The sequence below is a fragment of the Anser cygnoides genome, chromosome 2 (genome assembly GCF_040182565.1).
Source record: "Anser cygnoides isolate HZ-2024a breed goose chromosome 2, Taihu_goose_T2T_genome, whole genome shotgun sequence".
NCBI lineage: Eukaryota > Metazoa > Chordata > Aves > Anseriformes > Anatidae > Anser > Anser cygnoides.
The window spans coordinates 122,452,670-122,477,824 of NC_089874.1; the positions used below are offsets into that span (position 1 = coordinate 122,452,670).

The following is a 25,155-nucleotide window of genomic DNA, read 5'->3' on the forward strand; positions in this document are numbered from 1 at the left end:
GACATAATCAGTGAGATCCTTTTAGCTGATTTCAGTGACCACTGGATAAGACTCCACAACTAAGGCAGTGTTTTCCACATTTGTAACAGTAAACATGGATTGTTGCATTGATTCATAAAGGACATTTCATCTTTAATGCTGTACTGTGTTGTAGTGAGGTAATTAGCAAGCTATATGAAACTCAGACAAAACATTAATGTCAATTATGAAAACTTCTTTCCTTGGTCTTGAAATCAATCTTTCACCTAGAATATATTGATTTATAATGATTGGTAATTGCATTGCTAAGTTTGCTGATTTGGTAACATCTTGTGTCATTGATTTGGTAATGTGTCACTGATTTCTCATGACAGAAGTTCATTACTCAGTCAGTGTTCATACGGGAACATTGCCTGCATCAGGGACTGATGCAGACGTATTTATCACAATATTTGGAGAGCAGGGAGATTCCTGCAAAAGAAGGCTAAACCACTCACATTTTGAAAGAGGACAGGTTAGTACTGAGTTACGTTCCTTACCTGTTTAATGTGTTTCATTTATTGCTTTCTTCCAAAACCGTATTTCTTTTCAATTATAAAATACAAGCACTGATTTTACACTGTAGTAACCTGTGGAAAAGATGTGTTGCTTACTAAGAATGGACATTTTACTTGAATTTGAATAGTAGTTTAAGAAAAGTTCAAGTTGCAATAAATTGAAAAGCCACAAACCATTAGTAACTGTTCTTAGAAACTGAAATTAAACCCAATGATATATAAAATTCTGTGGCTTAATTTTCAGTTGTCTGTGAAGTTTACTTACATACGAATATCAGAGTGATATGATGTGACTTCTTCCTGTGACTGCTTCTTTAAAATCTGCTTCGTAAAAAATATGTTCTGATACAGGTTAAAAAGAGTTTTCAAATGTGCTAACTATTATATGCTAATTAACCTATTTATAAGTAGAATCATAAACAGGTAAAACTGCTTGCAAACGTACTGTAACTGCTCAAGATAAGTACTAGGAGAGAATTTCTGGTCAACCTTTGCCAGTTACAATATCAATGACTATATCTACACGTGTTCACACATGCCCTGGAATCAGTCTGGATATCACTAGATAGGATTTTAAAAAGACCTTTCAATTGATCCCTGTGCAATGAAACAGGATCCCCTATACTTGTTTCATACCTTTTCTTAAGATTTCTTGTGATTGAGATACCATAGTTTTCCTAGGCAGTCTGTTCCACTGCTTCATTAGCTTTGACCTTAGACATTTTTTTTCTTTATTTGCGTTACAATGTCAAAATATTTTCTCAAGAATAAAACCATGGTAGGTTTGCCATATTGATTCAGCACAAATCTCCAGTCCAGGCTCATGTTTCTGCTGGCAGCCAGTTGCTGGCTTCCACCTAAGACCTATACAAACAAGAGAAACATAGTATATACTCACCAGGCTGTTCTCCCAGCCTGTAATTATTGTCAGTTAAATATCTTCTTGAACCAGCCACAACATCCTTTTGTTTTATAGCCATTGATAATTTGTTTCATAAATTCACATAATTTCCTTTTAAACATGTGATGAGCATCCACGATGGCCTGTGGTAGTACAGACCACACTTTAACTACAGCCCGCATAAACCTTCCATATACCAGTTCCATCTGATTTCCATTCTTTTGCTGGAAGACAGTGTGAATGATTTTTTCCCTGTCACCCCATCTTTGCCTTTCTTGGTTTTATAGAACTCTGTTCTATGCTCACTTGTTATGTCTCTGGGTTGTTCATTGTTTCTTGAGTAGAAGAACACATCTTTATCATCCTAGTTAACACTGCATGTCATAGAATCATAAAATGGTTTGGGTTGGAAGGGACCTTAAAATTCCTTCCTCCTAGTTCCAACCTCCCTGCCATGGGCAGGGACATCTCTAACAAGACCAGGTTGCTCAAACCCCCATCCAGCCTGGCCTTGAACACCTCCAGGGATGGGGCATCCACAGCTTCTCTCGGCAACCTGTGCCAGTGGCTCACTACCCTCTGAGTAAAATATTTCTTCCTAAATATCTAATTTAAACGTTTTTTAGTTTAAAATCATTCTCTTTCTCCTATCACTACACTCCGTGACAAAGAGTCCCTCTTCTGCTTTCTTGTAGGCCTCCTTTAGGTACTGGCAGGCTGCTACAAGGTCTCCCCAGAGCCTTCTCTTCTCCAGGCTGATCATCCCCAGCTCTCGCAGCCTGTCTTCATAGGAGAGGTGATCCAGCCCACAGATTATCCTTGCTGCCCTCTGGACCTGCTCCAACAGCCCCACGTCCTTCTTGTGCTGGGGGTCCCAGAGCTGAACACAGCACTACAGGTGGGGTCTCACAAGAGCAGAGTAGAGGGGCACAATCACCTCTCTTGCCCTGCTGGCCATCCTTCTTTTGATGCAGCCCAGGAAATGATTGGCTTTCTGGGATGCAAGCACACACTGACGACACATGTTGAGCTTCTATGATTCTGATTCTCATCAACCAACACCCCCAAGTCCTTCTCCTCAGAGGTGCTTTTTTAATATCTTTTTTTTTTTTTTTTTTACTTAAGTAATATATTTGCAACCTCTTTAAAATTTTGTTGACACCTCCTCTGCTTCTATTTTTTCTTCTTTGTAATAGATCTCTTAGCTCAGCTCTAGGTATTATATTCAGAAAACTGTTGCTGTGAATGGACTGTGTGATATAGAGGACTGTGCACTTTGATGCAGGACACTTACATACTAGTTTACCTGAATTTTTGAATGTGTCATTTCACATTCCTAATGACCCTCATTGCCTATTGTAATATGAAGATAACCAATACCTCAGAGAAGAATGAAAAGAGGTAAAGGTATATATTTCAATGAAGCTTACCCCTCCTTTAATTTACTACTGAGGAAAATGACATATGTCATGTCATTAAGCAAATACGCTTAATTTACCCTTTTCTTAGAAATAATATAGTGCTAGATTCCTAAAAAAAATTAGTGTCCTATTATCTACTGAAATTCATAGAATCTTAGAATATCCCAAGTTGGAAGGGACCCATAAGGATCATCGTTTCCAACTCCTGGCTCCACACAGTCTACCCAAAAATTCAGACCATATGACTAAGAGCATAGTCCAAATGCTTCTTAAACTCCAACAGGCTTGGTGGCGTGACTACGTCCCTGGAGAGCCTGTTCCAGTGTGCGACAGCCCTCTCAGTGAAGAATCTCTTCCTGATGTCTAGCCTAAACCTCCCCTGTTGTGGCTTGACACCATTCCCACGGGTCCTATCACTGTTCACTTAGGAGAATAGATTGGCGCCTGGCCCTCCACTCCCCCTTGCGGGGAAGCTGTAGACCATGATGAGGTCTCCCCTCAGCCTGCTCTTCTCCAGGCTGAACAGGACAAGCGACTTCAGCCACTCCTCTTACGTCTTCCCCTCTAGGCCCTTCACCATGTAGCCTTCTCTGGACACTTTCCAGTAGTTTAACATCCTTTTTGTACTGTGGTGCCCAGAACAGCACATAGTGCTCAAGGTGAGGCTGCACCAGCGCATAATAGAGCAGGACAATCACTTCCCTCGACTGACTACCAATGACGTGCTTGATGCACCCCAGGATATGGTTGGCCCTCCTGGCTACCAGGGCACACTGCTGGCTCATATTCAGCTTGCCGTCAACCACAAACCCCAGATCCCTCTCTGCGGGGCTGCTGTCCAGTGTCTCATCGCCCAGTCTGTACGTACAGCCAAGGTTGCTCTGTCCCAGCACTTGCTCTTGTTAAACTTCATGCGGTTGGTGATTGCCCAGCTCTCCAACCTGTCCAGATCTCTCTGCAAGGCCTTTCCACCCTCAACAGAGACAACAACTTCTCCCAATTAAGTATCATCAGCAAATTTGCTCAAAACACCTTCTAGTCCTACATCCAAATCATTTATAAAAACATTGAAGAGAACCGGTCCTAAAATGGAGCCTTGATGACCAGCTCCCAGCCTGATGTGAACCCATTTACCACAACTGTTTGAGCCCTACGTGTCAGCCAATCGTCCACCCCTTGTGATGTTTTTGTTTAGCTGTATGCTGGACATTTTATTATGAAAGGGGAGATATTTAGTGATTTGTCCATAGTTTTTCTATCAAAAGTATTAAGCTGTATTTGTCTTTCCTCTTCTGCTTTTTCTTATAGTTTCTTGCAATCTCTTGCAATCTTTTTTTTTTTTTTTTCTCTAGATTTCATTGTTTGCAGAATCCTGCAGCAACAGTCCAAACAGTGTTATTAAGGTATAGGAAAAGTGATTGTGACATTGTGATAACTCTGTAATGCTTCGTGTTCAGTTGAGGTGAAACCAAACTAAAACAGAACAAAACAAATCATAGAATCATAGAATCATAGAAATATCCCCAGTTGGAAGGGATCCATGAGGATCATTTAGTCCAGCTCCTGTCTCCACACCAGAACACAACAAAAATCAAACCATATGTCTGAGAATATTGTACAAACACTGTTTGATCTCCATCAGGCTCGGTGCTGTGACCACTTCCCTGGAGAACCTATTCCAGTGCTCGACCACCCTCTCAGTGAAGAACCTTTTCCTAACATCCAACCTGATCCTCCCCTATTGCAGCTCCATGCTGTTCGCTCAGGTCCTGTCACTGTCACCAGAGACCAGAGATCAGCACCTGTCCCTCCTCACCCCTTGTGAGATGAGATCTCCTCTCAGTCTCCTCTTCTCTAGGCTGAACAAACCAAGTTACCTCACCCACTCCTCATATGTCTTGCCCTCTAGACCCTTCACCATCTTCATAATCCTCCTTTGGACACTCTCTAAATAGTTTTGTCCTTCTTATCTGGTGGTGCCCAAAACTGCACACATTATTTGAGGTGAGGCCACATCAGCGCAGAGCGGAGTGGGACAATCACTCCCCTTGACCAGCTAGCAGTGCTACGCTTGATGCATCCCAGGGTATAGTTGGCCCTTTGGGCTGCCAGAGCACACTGTTGACTCATGTTCAACTTGCCATTGATCAAAACCATCAGATCCCTTTTAACAGGGCTGTTCTTCAGCCTCTCATCTCAGAATCACAGAATCACAGAATGGCCAAGGCTGGAAGGAACCTCTGAAGATCATTTAGTATAACTCCTCTGCTGAGCAGGATGGTATCCACATGAGTTTTGAATATCTCCAGAGAAGGAGACTCCATGACCTCTCTGGGCAACCCGTTCCAGTGCTCTGTCACCCTCACAGTAAAGAAATGCCCTCTCATATTCAGCTGGAACCTCCTGTGCTTCAGTTTGTGCCCATTGACTCTCGTCCTCTTGCTGGACACAACTGAAAAGAGACTGTCTCCATCCTCTTGACAGGCTCCCCACAGATATTTATACACATTGATGAGGTCTCGCCTCAGCCTTCTCTTTTCCAGGCTAAACAGGCCTGGTTCTCTCAGCCTGTCCTCATATGACAGGTGCTCCAGTCCTCTGATCATCTTTGTAGCCCTCCTCTGAACTTGCTCCAGTAGTTCCATGTCCCTCTTGTACCGGGGAGCCCAGAACTGGACACAATACTCCAGGTGTGGCCTCACCAGGGCTGAGCAGGGGAGGAGGATCACCTCCCTTGATCTGGTGGCAACACTCTTCTGAATGCACCCCAGGATACCGTTGGCCTTCTTGGCCACGAGGGCACATTGCTGACTCATGGTCAGCCTGCTGTCCACCAGGGCTCCCAGGTCCCTCTCTGCAGAGCTACTCTCCAGCAGGTCAACCCCCAGCTTGTACTGGTACTTGGGGTTATTCGTCCCTAAGTGCAAGATCCTGAACTTGCCCTTGTTGAACTTCATGAGGTTCCTCTCAGCCCAACCCTGCAGCCTGTTGAGGTCCCTCTGAATGGTGACACAGCCCTCTGGGGTATCAGCCATTCCATCTCCTAGTCCTTACATATATCCAGGATTGCCCTATACCAGGTGCGGAAATCCAGCACTTGCTCTTGTTATATTTAACGCAGTTGGTAAGTGTCCAGCCCTCTAATTTGCCAAGATCTCTCTGCAAGGCCTCTCCACCCTAAGGGAATCAACTATTCCTCCTAATTTAGTATCTTCTATGAACTTAATATGCATTCTAGTCCTGTATCCAGCTCATTTATAAAAATCTTGAAGAGAACTAGCCCCAAAATGGAGCTGTGGGGAACCCCACTAGTGACTGGCTGCCGGTCTGATGTAACCCTTTGAGCCTGACCCAAAGATTCCATTTGTTCAGGAATTACCAGAAAAAATGACGTGCCCACCCCCTCCAATGTAGAATATATTGTCATGCCTCCAGGTAAGTTCTCTTGTGAGGGTGCATAATAAATGCTGTGCCTTTTACTGATTCACTTGCTTAAGATGTATAAAAAAGAAAGTCAAGTGATATGAAGTATCTTTCATACAAGGAATGACTAAACAAACAAGTACTGTTTGGCCTAGAAAAGGGATGTTATGAGGAAAGGATAAGGAGATAAGAAAAATAAAATGGCATATAGAAAATGAGTAATTCTACTTTCTCATGAAATACGAGAACTCAATAGCATTAAATGAAACCTGCAGGTGGCAGATTCAAAGCAAAAGGAGGTGGCTTTTTACATAGTGCATAATTAATCTATTTTACTTTCTGCCACAAGATGTTGCAGATGGTAAAATGCCTGTTGGTGCAAAGAGCAATTGCACATTGTCATGGAAGACAACCGGTAAGTGAAAAGACACTCTGTCTTGGGAAGTCCCTGAACCACAAATTGCTAACACTTGAGAATGCTGATATTAAAGAATTATCTCTATAAATTTGCCCTCTTTCTAAACTCTTCCCCAGGAATCTATTATTGGCAGCTATTGGTGACAGGACTAGATGGATCTGTGGTCTGATATACTATTACCAGTCTTATATTCTTTTTATAAGAATTACATTAATGAAAAAGTTGGAACAAGGTTTTAGTGACAGTATCACGAATAGAAGGTGAAAGAAAGAGATGTAAAGGGCAAGCTGTCTTGAGGGACAGTATCACTGGAAAATATGAAGTGGACAGGAAAAGAAGACAAAGTTAAGGAAACCTGAGATATGAAAAAGGAAGAACTCGCCTGGTTTCTCTTGATTGATAAAGGACTATAATATAAGGAAAAGCTAGGAAGACAAAAAAATATAGCAAAATATAAGAAAATACATTAGGGCAGAAAGGACAGCTTGTTTCTATTCATTCAAGTAATCATGTATAACTTTTTTACCAATTTAGTGGGTTAAATAAATGTGGATTGTAATTTTGCCTAGCTAACACTTTATCTAAAGCAAAAATAAAATCCTTTTGGCTTTTATTAATAACACTTCCAGTAGTGTTTTTAATACATTTCCTAATGCCTTTATACTGAGCAGGGAAAAAAAATATAGTGGCATCAACCAAAAGTACATTCTTGCTAAGGCTGAAGGAGTAGGCAATTTAATGTATTATTATGAAAATTCATTGATAACAATGGGTGATTATGACCACTGTTGTCTAATGACTGTTAATTATTATCGCAAAGAATGAGACTAATGATAGGTCCCTTTTTTAGAGAGAGTTAGCTGTGAAGGAACATGAATATTAGCGATACAGTCCATTTCCTCTAAGTCAAGGGTCATGTAGACTGACAAGAAAATTATATTTAGCTTGGAATTACAAAGAATAAAATTAAAAAGCAATGAGTGCTCCCAAAAAGTTATTTACAAGATGTTCCTCACTGCTACGTCTTAGTTTGGGCTGCATATGCATTACATGGAGGTCTGTAACTTCCCATGGTAACTGTTGGGGAGGTCATGGGTATAACAAGGTAAGAATTCTGGAAGTCCTAAGGCTGTGATAGGAATAATAACTCAGATGTTTTCTTTCTCTGAGCACGTTATAGAGAATATTCCCACACTGCTAGGAGAATGGGCCAGATGACATAATAATTTTTAAAAATCATCTCTTCTTTTGTTGCTTTCTGGTCATCATGCTTTTTCCTGTCTGGTGGCAAATTGGTTGGCAACAAATAAAAATTACAACGTCTGTTTCTACTATCCATCTGCGTTTTTTTAATGTCACCCACACACATGCCCATGTATCTACCCACTCACTCACATTCTCTCTTGCACGGAACACATTCATTCTCTCACTCATATAATTTATTCATCCCAACATGCACTAGTGCAGTTGCCATTTAGCTTTTGTTTGCTGGTAGCTGTAGCAATATTTAAACAGATGTCTATTTACATCCGAAGAACACATCAATTCTTGCCTGTATGCGTGCACAGCCTTACTTATAGTTTCTAATGTCAGTATCATCCTTTGTTTGCATAGTCATCAACAGTGTCAGTATTTCTGTTTAGAGTTGAATAATGCTGCATTTCCCATTTGAAAAATGGGATAACTTAAAATATAAAATACTTTGACATGTTTAAAAATCAAATGCCTTTTTAAAACCAAGTTCAATTTACAAGGCCTGTCCTGATATTTCAAACACTCTCTTTGATTCAGTTATGAGGGAGCGGCTGAATTTTCATGAGACTTCTGCAAGTAAATGAATGATCTGAGGTTTCTTTCCAGTGAAACTGGTGGGATATTTTTCATAACAGAGACTGAAATACAGTGATCATGAACAAGGAAAAATGCATACATTCAAGGGTCCACATATTTTCTGAATAAGGTCTCTAAATACAAATGTCAAAATAGCAGAATATTTTTCTTTTCTGTTCGAAAGGAAAAGATACTTCAGTATTAAAAGGAGTACGTCTTTCCAAACATATTTTTTCAGTTTCATGGTATTTATTTTGCCTTTACCTTCTCAGGTCAGTATTTCTGAGATGAGAGCAGTAGACCTTGGGCAGTTAAGCCAAGTGCTTGTTGAGCACAATAATGTGGGTTATGGAGCTGGATGGTACCTGGATCGGATTGTCATCCATGACTCAGGCAAGACTGATGGCCAATATGCATTTCTTTGCCAGCAATGGTTAGACAGTGGAGTTGGCGATGCACAGATGGAAAGAATGTTGAGACTTCTTGGAAAAGTCAGGAATGGAATGCTGACAGGAAAGATTCATGGTAAGGCCCTAAATCATCAAAATTCCTTCTGGTTTTTGTTTTAATTGTAATTCATATTATTTTTCAGGTTATTTTTAAGACTAAAACCAAAATACAGAAACAATATAGCTTAAATTTTAGTTGTACCTCTCAAAGTGTCTCTCCAGACATGGCATATAGAATTATAATGTTGAGGGAAGAAAGACTGGAGCAAAAAGAAGAGATTAAGTGATGGAGGCAATGGAGAAAGTATGTTTTTAGTTGAGGATTGTAAAAAGCTGAAGCAGAAAGAGGTAGGTTGTTCCATATGGCAGTCAATGCAGAGCAGAAGGCTCCTGCAACAGTGATGAAATTACAAGAAGAGATACAAAAACTCTTTTAGCAAATGAGACTTTCCCGTATGTTCATATATTTGCAAAAAGCATTTGCTTTTATTTGCAGTTTTCTTTTTTTACTTACATCAGTGGCATGAGTTCCTGCAAACAGTTAGTTGATCTGAACCCAATATCCCATTCAAACTGTTTGCTCAAAGGACCAAAATTCAGAAACAACTTAGACATTGAAAACATGGTAAGTCTTTTTGTACTTTGTCATAGGACTGGATTTCTTAGCTGTTTCACGTCTTTTATAAAGAGGTGTAAAATGTTGCTTTGGGTCCATTTATGAAATTTGTCTCAGAACTGGTAGACCAAACTATGTAAAGTTTAACTAATCTGAAGATGTTAATTTGCATTCTGAATCAACAGTTTTGTACATTGATCGGTATTGATTTCTGTACTCATGGATATTCCATTTTATGCTTAAAGTTTTATATTATGCATAGTTGCAGACACAACTGTAGTAAGTACCCATATATTTAGCTACCTGTACTTTGTCCAGTATCAGGTATTTTATATCACCTCTGGAAATACAAAAATAATGTTACTGGGACAACAGAAGGACAGAGTAGCATGGGGATACAAACATCAGATGAACAGCTTGAGTAGTGATAATTTCAAAATAAGAAATAGCTGTACTGCAACACTGCAAGTATTCCAGGTCTCTAAAAAGGTAGATTCCTTAAGTACCCTATTACAGAGCACAGCAGGCTTCTCCTGAGGGTTATTTGGAGCAGAAGCCTAAGGCTGGTCAGGGTCTATTGTGTCTCTCTTCACTGACTATATAAAAGGTGTGAGAAATCTTGCATCCTTATCTAGTGTTGGAATGTAGCTTTGTAAAAAAATCCACCATCACATACATATAGTCATCAAAAATTTGAGTGTAGACTCACTAATATTTTCTAGTCTATGGTTGTTAAAACTCAGTTGTGAAACTATTCAACGTCAGTTCTCATCTGTGTATATAATACCTTTCAGAAGAATATTACAGGTAATCAGAAAGCCTATAAGGAATTTAGAAGTAAGACTGATCAGCAAAGATCACTATACCTCGGAGGTCAGAAGGTATATGGATACAACAGGACTTACTAAATGTCAGACTGAGTCAGATTTTATAAAGGAATTAAAACAAATAGCAAAGGTTCTTCAACCATTTACTTACAAAAAGAAAATGGAAAGATAAGTGACTATGCAGGAGCAGTAAAGTGGAGACTAAAGGTGACGTAGGTAGAGTCTTTAAACAAATTGAATACTTCTCCCTGTTTTCATTAAGGACCCACAATGTGGGCAAGGAAAGCAAAATCAAAGTTACTAGTGGGAATGAAGTTATTGGAAATCACCAAATCTGAAATGCAAATATAGTTCAAGTTTCGTGTAGTCAGTGGCAACCAAAACAGTCTTTAGCCCAGAATATTGAAGGAACAGAGAAGTGAGGTGGCAGATCCAGTAGCAAGGTTGTAAAAAATTTTATGAAGATGAGAAGTACAACTTTTAAATAGCAAAAGTAGTACTTCCATCTAAAATATAGAAAATGTAGTTAAGATGCCAGAGGTAAATAAGAAATGAAAGAAATGAGTTCACAAATGATAAATTGTGAAACAAAGTTGATACTTTTTAGAAATATTTTCCAGAAAGAGAAATGTAATGGCATTTACTCTTTCTAAATTTCAGTACTGAATTTTATTTGCTTTATGGGAAATTATTAGGTAATTGGAAATTAGAAAGTGGAGAGTAGTAGTAAAAGAAAAATTCTAAAGAGCTAGAGAAGGGAGAGTGAATGTGTTAATGAAATCTGTTGGAGCTACAAAGCCAGGGTTATTGACAAGAGGATGAAAAGGCTGGAAGATAAACCCCGAGAATTGGAGGAAAGCAATAGAACTGAATACAGCAAAGCTAAAACACAATTAAACCCGAATCCAACTATATATTTAAGCTCTTAATTCTGGTACAGGTTCCTAATTTGCGTAGAATTTATTGGGAAATTAGGAACTAGGTAGTAGATAAGAGTCTAAAATACTGTATTGGATCTGTATGTCTTTTAATGATTTCTACTACAAGAGTTCTTCAGCAGTATATGAGTAGGAGAAACACCTGGATTTGATATATGAACACAGAATAATTTTGAGAAAGCGATGCGATTTGGTTGTGAATGAAGTAATTGTAATCCTACAATGTATGGAAGCATTATCAGTAAAAACAGAGAAGTAATGACACTGTGCAAAGAAACAATGATATTTCACCTGGAATGCTGTGTACAGTTCTGACAACTGTGTCCAGAGAAACTTGTTCAAACTTAAATGGATGTAAAGAAGGTGCGATGACTGGGGATATGGCAAGACTTTGTTGTGAAAGGATATAAAACAAAAACAAAAAACTTGATCTATACAGACTAGCAAGTTAAAGGTTGAAAATGGACACAGCTGAGATCTGTCAAAGTAATTGGTGCTTACATATCAAGAAGGAAAAAAGTTATTTAAGCTAATGAACAAAGTTGTCATAAAAATAAATGAGTTTCATCAGACACCTACTGCCATTCTGTCAAAATTAAAAGATTTCTGAGAAAAATAGAATGATTTTTAGCATAGTTCTCTTGTAGACTAAACTAAAGAAAATGAAAGAGATTATACAATATAGTTAATATGTAACAGCAGATTAAGGTGCTGTAGGATCCAATAGATAGTCCTTCCATTCATTGTTCCTAGGCAGCTATATAATAATAGTTTAATAGGCTTAATATTTCAGTATTCCAAGGCTAAAAATATCTGGATTATGTCAGAGTTGATATTGTAAATTTTCATTTTAGTTCTTTTTTTTTTTCATGGATATCATTGATTTTATTTGTATTTAATGTTCACAGACCTGAATGTGGGAGCTGTTTATGATTAGCTGTAAAGTAATAATTTTTGAAGTTATTTTAGATGATTTCAAGGATTATGAGAGCTTTTTTTTTTTTTTTTTTTTTTTACTTTCACAGCATTCTGAATTCATGGCATAGATCCTTACCTCCTGTAAATTAATAAAGCTTTATTTAAATTAATTTATACCAGGAGATAAAGATTTGCCTATTGTGGTTAGAAAACAGGATTTTACAGGACAATAAAAATTACTATTTCCATTACTCAAAGTAAAATAATTCCAGATTGCAAAATAACTATTAGAAATTATTAAATTCATACTTTGGCTCACTTTGCATAAACAAAGCTCAGTTTGTTGTGGTCCATTCTACACAAGTCCAGGTGACCAAAGCCTTTCTGTAGAAGTCATGATTGTTTTTAATGAAAAACATGATTTTTATATTTAATTTTATACTTATATTTATTTATATTTTATTTATATTATTTTATATATTTATATTTATATATGAAAACATGATTTTTATATTTCAAGTTCTGAACCAGTTTATCTCTTCTTGTTACAGAATATATGTAGCAAATTTTAACAACCTAATTTAAGTAGCTCCTCAAAAAGTTGAAATGCAAACAGTAACCTCCAGGACCAATGGCAAACCTGATAACAAGTACTATCTAGAGGAAATTATGCTGATTTTAGGCAGTGATTGGTGAGAAAGAGATTAAAATAATCAGAGAAAACAATTAAGAAGGGAAAAAGGTCAATAAGTTGTCAAGGCTCTTCATAAATCTCTGGTATGGAACTGGCAGTCTTATCTGCACAGTCCTACTAGCCTGGTCCCTCTTTAAAGGGCCAGCTGTCATTACAGAAATGCTGGTGTCTAAATCTGTTTCTCTGTGTGTACTAAATCAATAACAAGTGAATCTATTATGTTCCAAGGTTTTAGTTCAGTGCAAAGGTGGGAATGGTTTGCTAATCACTCACTAACGCAGCCCATTACAAATTGCTGTATTATTTTGGATATTCAGCAAATTAATTAATTATTTGCTACTATTTTGCTTCAACAGGGACGTGGGATGTCTTTGTGACAACTAGTGATATTTCTTCTAGTTCCTTGAATCCTAAAATGTCTCTAACTGTGTGTGGTGAAAAAGGTGCCTGTACTTCAGTCATATTCGCAAAAGGATCACTTAAAAAAAAACAGGTTTATGAGACTTCAATTGAACTAAATAAGAAATTCAATACTATATTCAAAGTTCGCCTAGAAATTGAAGAAGCTGGAGAAGGAGAGACTTGGCATTGCCGTGAGGTAAAAAATAAAACTAAAGCATAATAGTTCATATATTTATTGTAAGATTATCTTATTTCCACATTCCATGGTCAGTACTTCTGTTTTCCAGTTCCTTTTGAAATTACATAATTTTTGATTTACAAAAATAAATGCGTCTGCTAATTCAACACTGATAAATTCAGAGAATGCTCAAAGCATTTGTTAAAATAGCTTTGGATAGCAAAAATCTTGTAAATTTAATTGGATTTCTGGAGGGTGTATGCACAGATGTGCCATTACCTATAGCACACCCCATTGTCTCTTTTTGGAGCTGGAGCCACTGACATGCAGTGCAGAATTTACATAACCCCAAGTTGACTGTTAGATGTTGTGGACCCAGTGATCTGAGGCAAACAATTAAGCAAGACACCAGAAATGCCTTTTGATGAAAATATCTGCCATTTAAGTTGGCATGTGAAAAAAAGAAGTGAATAGTAAAATTGACAATCTTTCTTCTGATATCTAAGATGCTGAAGTTAAAATCTGATATCACACTGAAATTGCTGTGGCACTTTACAAAATATATCTTTATCCTCTTAAGCTGGGAAAATAAAAAGGGGTTTAAGGGAAAGAATAATCTTCTTTCAAACTGCAGCCACACTTTTGCCCATAAATACTTTTATTCTGTACTCATTAAAAATTGGAGAAAAAAAAAAAATTTTAATCTCTGTTACATGATATTAAATAGACATCTGAACCCGTTGACATTTAACTGGTAGGCAGGTTGCTAATTTCATCTTCATCACCTAACAAATCTATTGATAAAATTAAGACTGCTTCTTGGAGACAGTGTATCACAAAAAAAAAACGAGAATAGAAACTTGGCTGTTGCAGTGGTATCTATTAATCTGCTTTACTTCATTAACTCATAACAACAACTCAAAGCTGAGTTAGAAAATAATTAGCATCATTTATATAGAAAAAGAAAAGGTACAAATTTATATCAGGTAGAACTAGAAAGAAAATATAAACTACCAGGGTTTTAGGAAGATGTTTGCTCTTCTATTCCATGGATTCTGTAGCAGGACTGGTTGAATTCTTATATGAAATAACTAGGTTGATATAAGGGTTGTGGATAATATTATCAAAGCCAGGTTATCAGTCTGTTTACACTGCTTATTAAATTTACACTGCAGGATGGTCAGTTCTATGCCATTTTATTTTGATTTTACAAGACTTTCTTCACAGAGGCTGAGATTTCCACTTTCTATCACAAGCAGGTGCTTCAGATGGTTGAATCCCATATATAGTTTCAGAACTCAAATTAGAACTGTAACTGCAAAATAATTCCCTTGAAGTTTTTGAGGAAAATGGAATCATTATAAAGTAATATCTGGGACAAAGAAAAAAAAAAAAGAACTTTATTTCTGAAGAACGCAGAAGCTAACATCTTTATTCTTGATATTCAGTTCTTGAAGAAATAAAGCACAGTCAATAAAACGTGATTGTCAAGAAAATGTTCAGGAATGTAGATGTTAGTATGAAAGGGAAAAAGTATTAACTCTATATTTTGTCTTTCTTTAAAAAAATATATATTCAATATGTCTGCCATCATGAAAAATAATAGGAGTCTTTGGAAGACAAAAAAAAAAAAAAAGCTACAATCTCCCACCAACAATTGCTAAACAAAGATCATAGAACTGTCTGAGTTAAAGGTTTGGTCATTTTTAAGTGATAGTGAGTTAACTCATGGAGAAATGAATGAGTAAATTTTCTGTGCTCTGTTAAAAGTGGGGTTACTTCCTGAAACCTATTTTCAACTGTTTTCTCTGGTCTATCTTAAAACAGTTTAGAAAATGGGACTTTTATCTCCTATTGTAGTTGACGAGAAGAGTCATTATCAAAATCTCTTTCCTTAGAATAAGACTGAGCTGCATAGCTCAGTATCACCCTCTGACTACTTTATATACAATGTTTAATAGAAATTCAAAATATTCAGTAATATAATCTGTATATTCATATGATACATATGTGCAGATATATACATGTCATAAACATGCTCAATTTCAATTTTTCATTTTTTTTTTCCCCAGAAATGCTAATTTTTCTTCCTCCAATTACACAGAATGAGAAGACATTCTGCCCTAAAAAATGTTATGGTTTATTGACATTTCTCACAAGTTGAAATAGGCATATCAACACTTCTTTTTCTTCCATATGCTGAATGAATAGATTACATAAAGGAACCTTTTTGAACCATTCCAAATCATTTTTTTCCCTGTAGTGCAACAGTATCTACAGCAATACTGCTGACAACACTTTAATTACTTTTAATTGGGAAAATTTAATTGGGAAAATTTCTATTTCTTGTCTTTTAAAAATCTGTTAAAAAAACAAACAAAAAACCATTTTAGACAAATTTATTTCATCTTCTCTTTTGGTATTGCACTATGTGTCAGTGTTTTTCAGCAGTATGTCTTGCTATAGTTTGGTCTAGAGCAAGTGACACATGCTAAAAGTATTTCTTTTTGTTCTTTGGTAAGGTAAAGCTTCAACACAGAGAAAGTAAAAATGTTCTGGAATTTCCATTTTGTTGCAACTTTGCAGATGATGAAGGAGTAAGAGTGGCTGAGCGTCCAGTTCTCACAGACTGTTCTCCTTTTCCAGCAGGTTTGTCACAAATCAGAAACACTGGAAAAGATGTGGCCAGTTATGATGGCTCAGATTTTCAGAGCATTCCAGAGGATTTATCAGAAAAATTGTATTCATTTTTTAAAAAGTATCTCAGTTCCTGTAGTTAGTTGTGCATTTTGCATTCCAAGCCTGAGATCAGTCTGGGACACATAAAAGAGCAAGCATGCAGCACTAAAAATATTAAAAATGTTTTGACCGGTATTCAGAGTTCTGCTTTTTCTTGGTAATATTATTTGGTTCTCTCTCAAAGGAAGTATAGGAGATCCAAAAGAAATAACTCTCGTAATGTCAGATAAGAAGGAGGTCCATCACCCCACAAACATCTGTTTGTATTGCTAGACTTTCAGGCATTCTTCTAGTAGTTATATAGCATGAAACTCCTTCTTGTGAGTTGTTCCTTGATCACCTCGAGACCAGATAGTTTTCATTTGTTCTGTGTTTGTTCACGGATTTGATAACCACAGTTAGTGAAGAATGCATAAGCTCTTTTCCTAAAAGGATATTCTACCATGAGAATAACACAGTTACAACTAAGGTTTTCCCAAAAGATAAGGGAATAGATCATTAGAACAAGTAATCTGTGTATTCCTTACTTTAATCTGCTGTGTTTTCAAAGCTAATCCCAAGAAAAACACTTGGGCAGAAGCACCTTGAATATAAATTTGAAAAGAGTACTGCTGGGTTATTCCCTGGAAAGGCACTTTGCCTTTTAAATACTTTCACTTTTTTTTTCTTTTTTTTTTTTTTTTTTTCTGAAAGAGCACAAATGTTTAAACCTTCACAAATGCTGCTCCTCTTTCTAATAAGCTTCAAACATGAGGACACACAGTGTTTTCTTGCTTCATCTCCATATTTGTTGTCTTTTTCAATCAAATGTTTTGGTGATGTTCTTTCTTATTTTGGGGGCCAAGATCACCAGTGTGCTATGCATTTCTCTGGGACTACAACCAGGAAGTTAACATGGTCAGCCAAGAAACGCACAGCTGAACATCTGTGAGATACATCAGAGAATATATATTTCTTGAAATTGTCTGCTGAGGCCAATAACTGGCCTCAACTGGTACAGTATAGAGCAGTCAGCCATGGGCTGGACCATTATCCAGAGCAAATGCAAAAACTGTCATCCATCTGATGGAGTTCAGCTTCATTTGAACTCAGAGAGGCTTGGAGAACTGATGTTTTTTGAGTAATTTAATGTTGTCCTTAGCCTAGGTACTGTTACATTCATAAGTGTTATTTATTTCAGTGTATGCAAGTATGCAGTAGAGTATTATTTACATTTTTTATAATTTGTGATCTCTGTTTTATTTTTCATTTTCTCTTCTTCCTTTATTCAAGGCCCACTCACAAACTATTTGGCTCATTATTTGTTATTATAGTGGTTCATAATTTTTTATTACAACACTTCTGTGTTTTTCTAGGCATTGTAATATTATTTGACCAGTTGATCTTTTTGGGCAGGAACAAAAACTAAGAACATGATAGTAATTTATTAAATAACATATTTTTAAAATCTGATTAAGCTTTGTTAAACTTTTCATCTTTTTCTCAATAGTGAAAAGCTATGTTCTCTACATCACCACGGGAGCATCTCCTGGCTCAGGAACAGACGCAGATGTGTATGTCACGCTGCAAGGCATTTTGGGAGATACTGGCAGACGAAAATTAGTCAGAAAAGGAGATGATAATTTCACTAAAGGAAAGGTATACTTATCATTTATGTGTGATATTTTGCAATTTTATAGCCCAGTCCAATTCACATGGGCTGAATGGGAGTCCATGTGCGACAGTCTACAAAGTCCAGTTTGTAATGCTTTGAGATTGTAAGTGTATCTGTGTGTGAATACATATATCTATATGTATTTTAAGAGGAAAATACTGATGTTTATGCAACGGATGCTAACAATACTGAAAAGTAATGAAGTGACTATATCAAGTACTTTTAGGTTCAATGTTGCAAATATCGAAGGTCTTCAGTTACAGGCCAGTGGCTTTCCTGCCTATTTGCTTGACAATAAAGTGATAGAGACTTCACTTCCTTTAATACCTGTTTTCTTCCCTTGCTAGTCTCCAGGCTGAGGCTTCTTTCCACGGCTTCTGCCTGCTCACTGCTACTCTGCTCCTTATTCTGGCTCTTGCTCCCTCTACAGACAGGCAGCCACTGCCCTCCATAGATTTCGTTAAGTCCACTAAGAAAGTCATGTCCTCACAGTGCAGGAGAGAGTCTCTCAGCTTACAGATGTAGACCAAAGACCAGCATAGCTGAGAGAGATGCATTTGCCTGTAGCATTGTCAGTATAAGCATAAATTAGAGAGAATTTAGCTAGCAAATGTTCTGTAGAAATGTGGGCAGATTTATGGCAGAAAGCATGTCTTTGATGCAAAACCTAGACCCTTTTGGATAAAGGGAGTGAAATTTTCAGCTAAAAAGTTCACTAAAGTTTTTAAATGTGGGGTTAACTAAATGTTTATATCTTCTGCAGACCTTTATTTTAAAACAAACTTGAAGGTTAAAGCAACTAAAAAAATAAAAAAAAAAGAGATCCTGAAACAAACATTAGTTACAGAAAATTTCAACTGGAATAGCTAAAATTTAGAAAGGAAACACTAATGTCTCATAACCAGAAATGCAGAACATATTTTACAATAAAGAGTGCTGTCTATTTTCCTTATAGCTTGTGCACCATTCTACCTTTTTGAGCTCTCAGTGAACACTGTGATTGTGGTAGTCTTTTGAATTAGAAGTATCATACAGTATTCTATTTCCTTCTGCAGGTGCCAGCTGCCAAATGAATGACAGTTTCTCTAAGGAAGCAAGTTTGCAAATCAGCTTAGATTGATAACCAAAGCAGAGGCATGATATGTAAGGTTACAAGTAGCTCAGTTCCTAACTATTCCCAGTTTCGTGAATTCAATGAGAGTTGAAAAGGGTCATTACCTTGCTGGGTTAGACACATTTGAAATGATTCATAAGAGAAGTGACAGAGTTTAAATCTTTATTTTTAAGGGACTAAATGCTTGTGGATGAGGGTTCTTAATTTGAAAAAGACATGTTTGTCTTCCCTAATTTTGAAATTCGTATTACGGTTTATTGGTAACCTATGTTTGAGTCATTGTATGTTAGAGCTACAGTCCTTTTGCTATCACTTTCATGGAGTAGTGAGTTTAAGGTAAGTTTTAGTGGATTTCTCCTTAAGTCTTAATTCTACGAGTGTGCACTGAAGTTTTTAATCAAGAGGGACCAGGGATGCACATGCAGAAATGTTACCTAGTAAAAAAGAGATTAACTACGAAGATAATCTGAAGGATGTTTTTATGGTGTTTGCTTATACTCCTGTATGGCACAGAATTTTCATTTTTTTACAGAGTAAGAGGCAGAGCTGGCATGTACCCATCTTTTGTTTCCATATTTGGCATTTCATAGGAGCAGTATGTGAATGCAACATAGTATTATGCTTATAAGTAGATATTAGCATAGGAATATTTTAGGGCCAAAAAAGAAATTACTTGTAGATAATTAACAGAGAAAACTTAGAATTCTAAGTCTCAATTTACTCCTTGTTCAATGAAATGAACGTATTTGGTTAATTGACAAAGACTAAATTGTTTCTGCAAGCAAGACTCCTGCCTTTGCAGCATTTTCTTCATGGCGGGTTTTGGAAATTTCCCAATGTTTTCTTCCTATTATAAGTAATCTCCAAAAAGACTCTCAAGTGTAAAATGTCTCTTTCTGTACCAGCCCAATCACATATTGTGCTGAGCACCCCTGCAGTCAGAGAATCTGGACTTGGTGGTTTAGGGGATTTTGGCATATAACAGACATGGAATTTGCATTCTGAATCTTAACAGTTGTTCTGACATTTTAAAATGTGCTTTTCCTTGCAATAATTTTTCCCCTGACTACACAGTAACAGCTAGTGAACTGGAACAGTGTTTCTGTTAGAAATCACATCGAAATATGGTGTTAGTCCCACAGAATGTCAGGGCTGCTACAAACAACAGCTTAGCAATGCAGAAATGCAAGAAATGTTTAAATATTCAGAGGACCTTGCAGAGGGTTGGAGGTATACTTTTCTCATTTAGCAAGTCTTTTATTTACATGAGCTCAATTACATGACAGTAAAAGACTGAATTATCTTCTTACATCTGAAAAGTTTCTTCGTGTCTTTCTAAAGTCTTTACATCTGCAAAATCATTGGAGAACTGTTAGATAAAGTACTGTGCATGAAATTATTCATTCACCAGTAAACATCCTGTCGCTCACCCCATGTCAGAGAGAGTAACACTGTCACCAAGACAGCTGAGCTTCTGGTGATCCATTTAGAAAAATAAGTATGAGGCCAAGTGCTGCAAGAGCTGTATTCTTTTGAATTGCTATGACATTGATGCCTTGTCTGATGTTCTCCTAAAAACTACAAATTTAGACAAAGCAATCTTATTGCACTTCTTCATGCAGTTCAGGTTTCATGAATTCCTAATACTATTTATTCATACTTCATGAGTCAGTTCACTTCTGATAAATGTTACCTGCTACAAACACTTTCTTGAACCAAGTGTGCTCAGTGCAGACATTTTGTAAAAATCTAGACCCAGCTGTGTGAAATCATCTCAGCCTTACCGTATCTCCACATTGCTTCTGGCACCCAACGTTTTGCAGCTAATGAAATTCTTTCTGCTTCTTTTATGTGGTCTTTGATAGACTTGCTGTATGTTCTGTCGTATGGCTGTGAGTTACATTCTCTTTGAGAATGTGGCTTTTTTCATATCAATTCAATCAAAGTCCGTAAACTACACTGAATATGTTATGACTGATATTTAAGTGTTTTAATCTCTGTTTGATGAAAGTGGCCAGTATTAAGTACTCTATGTCAGTAAAACAGTAAAATCTCTGTGAATTTTTACTTCATTCTATTAGTTGTTGAAAAGATATATCCTTTATCCTGCCCTATATTTAGACATCAACTGCTCAGGTTGGTACCATGGTAACTGCAGCACATACAAAAATTGTCACTGAGAGGTGACTGTTGGTGTTCAGTTTCCATACTCACTTACAGATTAAGCATTGGCAATTTTAAAAATTACTTCTGTAAAAAAATCCCTGAGTGACAGAATACACTAAAAAGGGCATGAATGGGGGACAGTGTACTGTGGCCACTATAAAGAAGTCAATATTTGTCTGCAGTGTACACATCACATCATGAATACTATTATTGTATAAATGCAGATAAACCGTTCTCTTATGGAAAGTGTACCTGACATAACGATTAAACAATTGCAAAATGCCATTGATCCAAATGTATTAATCATAGTGACAGGCTGCTGGCCAAGATACTGTAGTACAGAAGCAAACAGTAAAATGGTCTGGTCATTGAGCAGAAGGATTATACAGATGGAAACTAGGAAAATACGAAATACCATCATACTGAAGGAGAGACTGGTGGAGGTTGTCAGAAACAGTGAGGAGAAAAGCAGAAGGAAAGAGCATAACTAAAGAAATTATATAAGCCTAGGAGACAGTGGTAAATATCTGAGCCATGTGTGGTTCTTAGCAATACCTCCAGGATGGTATTTCACAGTTAGTAATTACAGTCAGTTAGTAATAAACTTGTAGGAGGTTCACATAGAACACACCATTGCAATCACACAGTTTGTCCACAGATTCTGCACCTGGGATAGGGCAATTCTATGCATATATAAACTATATATAGACAGACTGTGTGATGAGATGCTGGAAAGCAGCCCTGTGGAAAGGGATCTGATGGTTTTGATCAATGGCAAGTTGAACATGAGTCAACAGTGTGCTCTGGCAGCCCAAAGGGCCAACTATACCCTGGGATGCATCAAGCATAGCATTGCTAGCTGGTCAAGGGGAGTGATTGTCCCACTCCGCTCTGCGCTGATGTGGCCTCACCTCAAATAATGTGTGCAGTTTTGGGCACCACCAGATAAGAAGGACAAAACTATTTAGAGAGTGTCCAAAGGAGGATTATGAAGATGGTGAAGGGTCTAGAGGGCAAGACGTATGAGGAGTGGGTGAGGTAACTTGGTTTGTTCAGCCTAGAGAAGAGGAGACTGAGGAGAGACCTCATCATGGTCTACAGGTTCCTCATGAGGGGAACGGAGGGGTGGGCAGGGTGTTAGGAAAAGGTTCTTCACCAGGAGGGTGGTCGGGTACTGGAACAGGCTCCCCAGATAAGTGGTCATGGCACCAAGGCTGCCGGAGTTCAAAAAGTGTTCAGACAATGCTCTCAGACATATGGTCTGAGTTTTGATTGGTCCTGAGTGGAGCCAGGAGCTGGACTCGATGATCCTTATGGGTCCTGTTCAACTCAGGATATTATACGGTAAAACAGAGCATTAGATTAGAGCAGAGTGAATAACAATTTTGCTTTTTTGATGAATTATTGCAAGACAAGAAATAATATAAAGATCTGCTGCCAAAAATTAGAAAGTAGAAAAAATTAATTTGCTCTAAAATTAATTACTTGGGGGGTTGCTCTCTGTCTATATAGAGATGCAAAATAAATATTACAGTTTTAAAGATGAAATACGTCTCAGAACTTTAATTGCCTATAATGTACACAATCATTCTAACACGATGGTTTGAGTTTATTCTGCAGAAATGAAGTGAAGTAGGAGCTTCCAGGAGGTGGTTTCCTTCTTTCTTTTTTCTTTTTTTTTTCTTTTTTTTTTCTTTTTTTTTTCTTTTTTTTTCTTTTTTGTTTGTTTGTATGTTTTTGAATATTTATCTTAAAAATGAAATGAGTTATCCCCAGGGGGTACCTTCTGCTTTCTCAAAACTATGGGGAAATTAATTGTCTTACAAAGACTTACTTTAGATAGCAAAAAATAGGTGAGTGAATTCTATGCTGCATTTATTTCATTAATTTTTAGTTAAAAAAAAAGATAATTTTGAATAAAATACAGCTGAGATTATTAACTTGATTTATCATAAATTTTAAGAGTCTGCTCAACCCAAGCCTGCAGTTTTCAGCAAAGTATTTAACCACTTTTTCTCAGTGCAACAAGAACTGAATTTACTTTAATGTAAGTTAAATAGTTTAGAAAAATTATCTAATTCAGTTTTAACAGCTTCTACTGATGAAGGGCTCCTCTAGTTGAAAAGTTGTATCAAAGCTTAGATATCCTTTTTTAAAGATTCACACTATTTTGTGTCTAAATTTGTCAAGCTTTATCTTCTTAGGCACTGGATTTTGTCACAGTTTTGACTCAGCCTGGATAGCTCTCTTGCACCGAATTTCTGCTGACTTTGACAGTTTTTATGACAATAAGCAAATCCCTATGCTTGTCTTTGACAACTTAAATAGATTAGAACATTTGATTCACTGGAAAGCAGGCTTTCCAGTGATTTATTAACTCCCACAAATCTTTTCAGAGGACTCTTCAGTTTAACACCCTACTTCTTCAAGTGTCATAACTAGCAATTGTTTTTACATCATCTCTAAAATCTTCTTTACCTCCGACTAGCTCATGAAAACAGTAAAGTGCACAGGTTATGAACTTGCCTCACTACTACACATCTGCTTGAAAATATTCCCCATTTACAGCCGCACTTGGAGATGTACCAGTTAGACGCTTTATAGTCCTATTATCAGCCAGCTTTAGCCCACATGAGAGTCAATAGAATGTTGGATTGTGGTGTCTTAACCAAAACATTACACAATCAAATGGGTTTTTAAAATTGAGGAAAATTATATCATTTCTGTTCTCTTTACCTGTCAAACCGTATCTCAAACCTGGACTGTTATTAAATCAGTCTAACAATCAGGCTGCATCAGATCCATATGAGTTTGACTTTGTTCAAAGTGATCTTTTTCATGTCTGTGTGTATTTTTATTTTATTTTAATTTCTTTGGTGTAATATGATGTGTGTTTACAGATTTAGATGTGGCTGATGATACCATTTTCTGTAGCAGTCATTCTGCATTTTATTAAGTGTACTATACTTGAAGCCTGATTGCAATGCCTTTTACAACCTAGTTGAATTGTTATAGCTGCTGATTATTATAATGTACCACTATTCTTTCTTATTCCTATTACTGTTCTATGCATAAAAAATCTGTTTCAAAAAGATTCTACTCTAGTTATGCTAAGCAACTTAACATAAGGTCAGTTCTAGGGCAGGTATTAATTTTATTTAATTATTTATATTTACTGCCCCTATTCTTTCATTTACTCTCAGCTAATCCTGTTGAAAATGGATGAACCATGATAATTGTAAGGTGTCAGAAAACTCAAATTATGCATTCATTGTAATTTGGGCATTTTTTTTCATATAAAGTTTTTAAAGAATTTCTGGATGAGAATTTAACATAAAGGAAAAAAAATGCTTGCAAAAATGTCAGAGGTTTGGATTTTTCAGATATGTGGAATCCCCTATTTTTAAAGAAAGTTTAAGGAAACTTTTGTACAGAGCACAGATTTGAAGATGCTAAGGGCACAGTCAGAGGTATTGTTCGTCCTTCCACTGAGCTGGGTGAAGATATTACTGCTACTAGTGCTTGCCATTGCTACTGCTTACCACCCAGTGTTTCTACCCCTTGAGTCTGCTGGCAAAGTGACATACATTCAAACATTTTTTAGTTTAAGCAATTAATGTTACTAATAGTTTGGGCTTTTCCACTAGGTCTATCTTGATAAAATTTGGCTTGACACAAGCTGGTTTTGTCGTTGTAGATGCACAGCTAAAAAGGTGATAATCTCTGTTTAAGAGAAAGCAGTGATGTACAAGCAATTGGGACAGGACGGTGAAGTTCAGTTCAGCACAACTGGAAGATAAGATGTGACCAGAATCTGAAAAGTGATGTATCAGCACAAGTTATTTTTCTCATTTGTCTCCTCTACAGGAATGTTCAGACACTTCCTGATTCTGGCTCAGTGTTACAAGGGCTTTTATCTTGCCTTCCAGTG

General features: G+C 36.9%; 1 protein-coding gene across 1 annotated transcript in view; it reads left to right on the forward strand.

Moving 5' to 3' along the window:
* Nucleotides 1–25,155, forward strand: part of RP1 (RP1 axonemal microtubule associated) — a 221,968-nt gene that overhangs the window by 168,127 nt on the left and 28,686 nt on the right. The window contains 5 exon segments of the mRNA XM_048072444.2: nt 354–493; nt 8,802–9,054; nt 13,328–13,569; nt 16,074–16,200; nt 17,780–17,928. Coding sequence (XP_047928401.2) covers nt 354–493; nt 8,802–9,054; nt 13,328–13,569; nt 16,074–16,200; nt 17,780–17,928 — 911 coding nt within the window.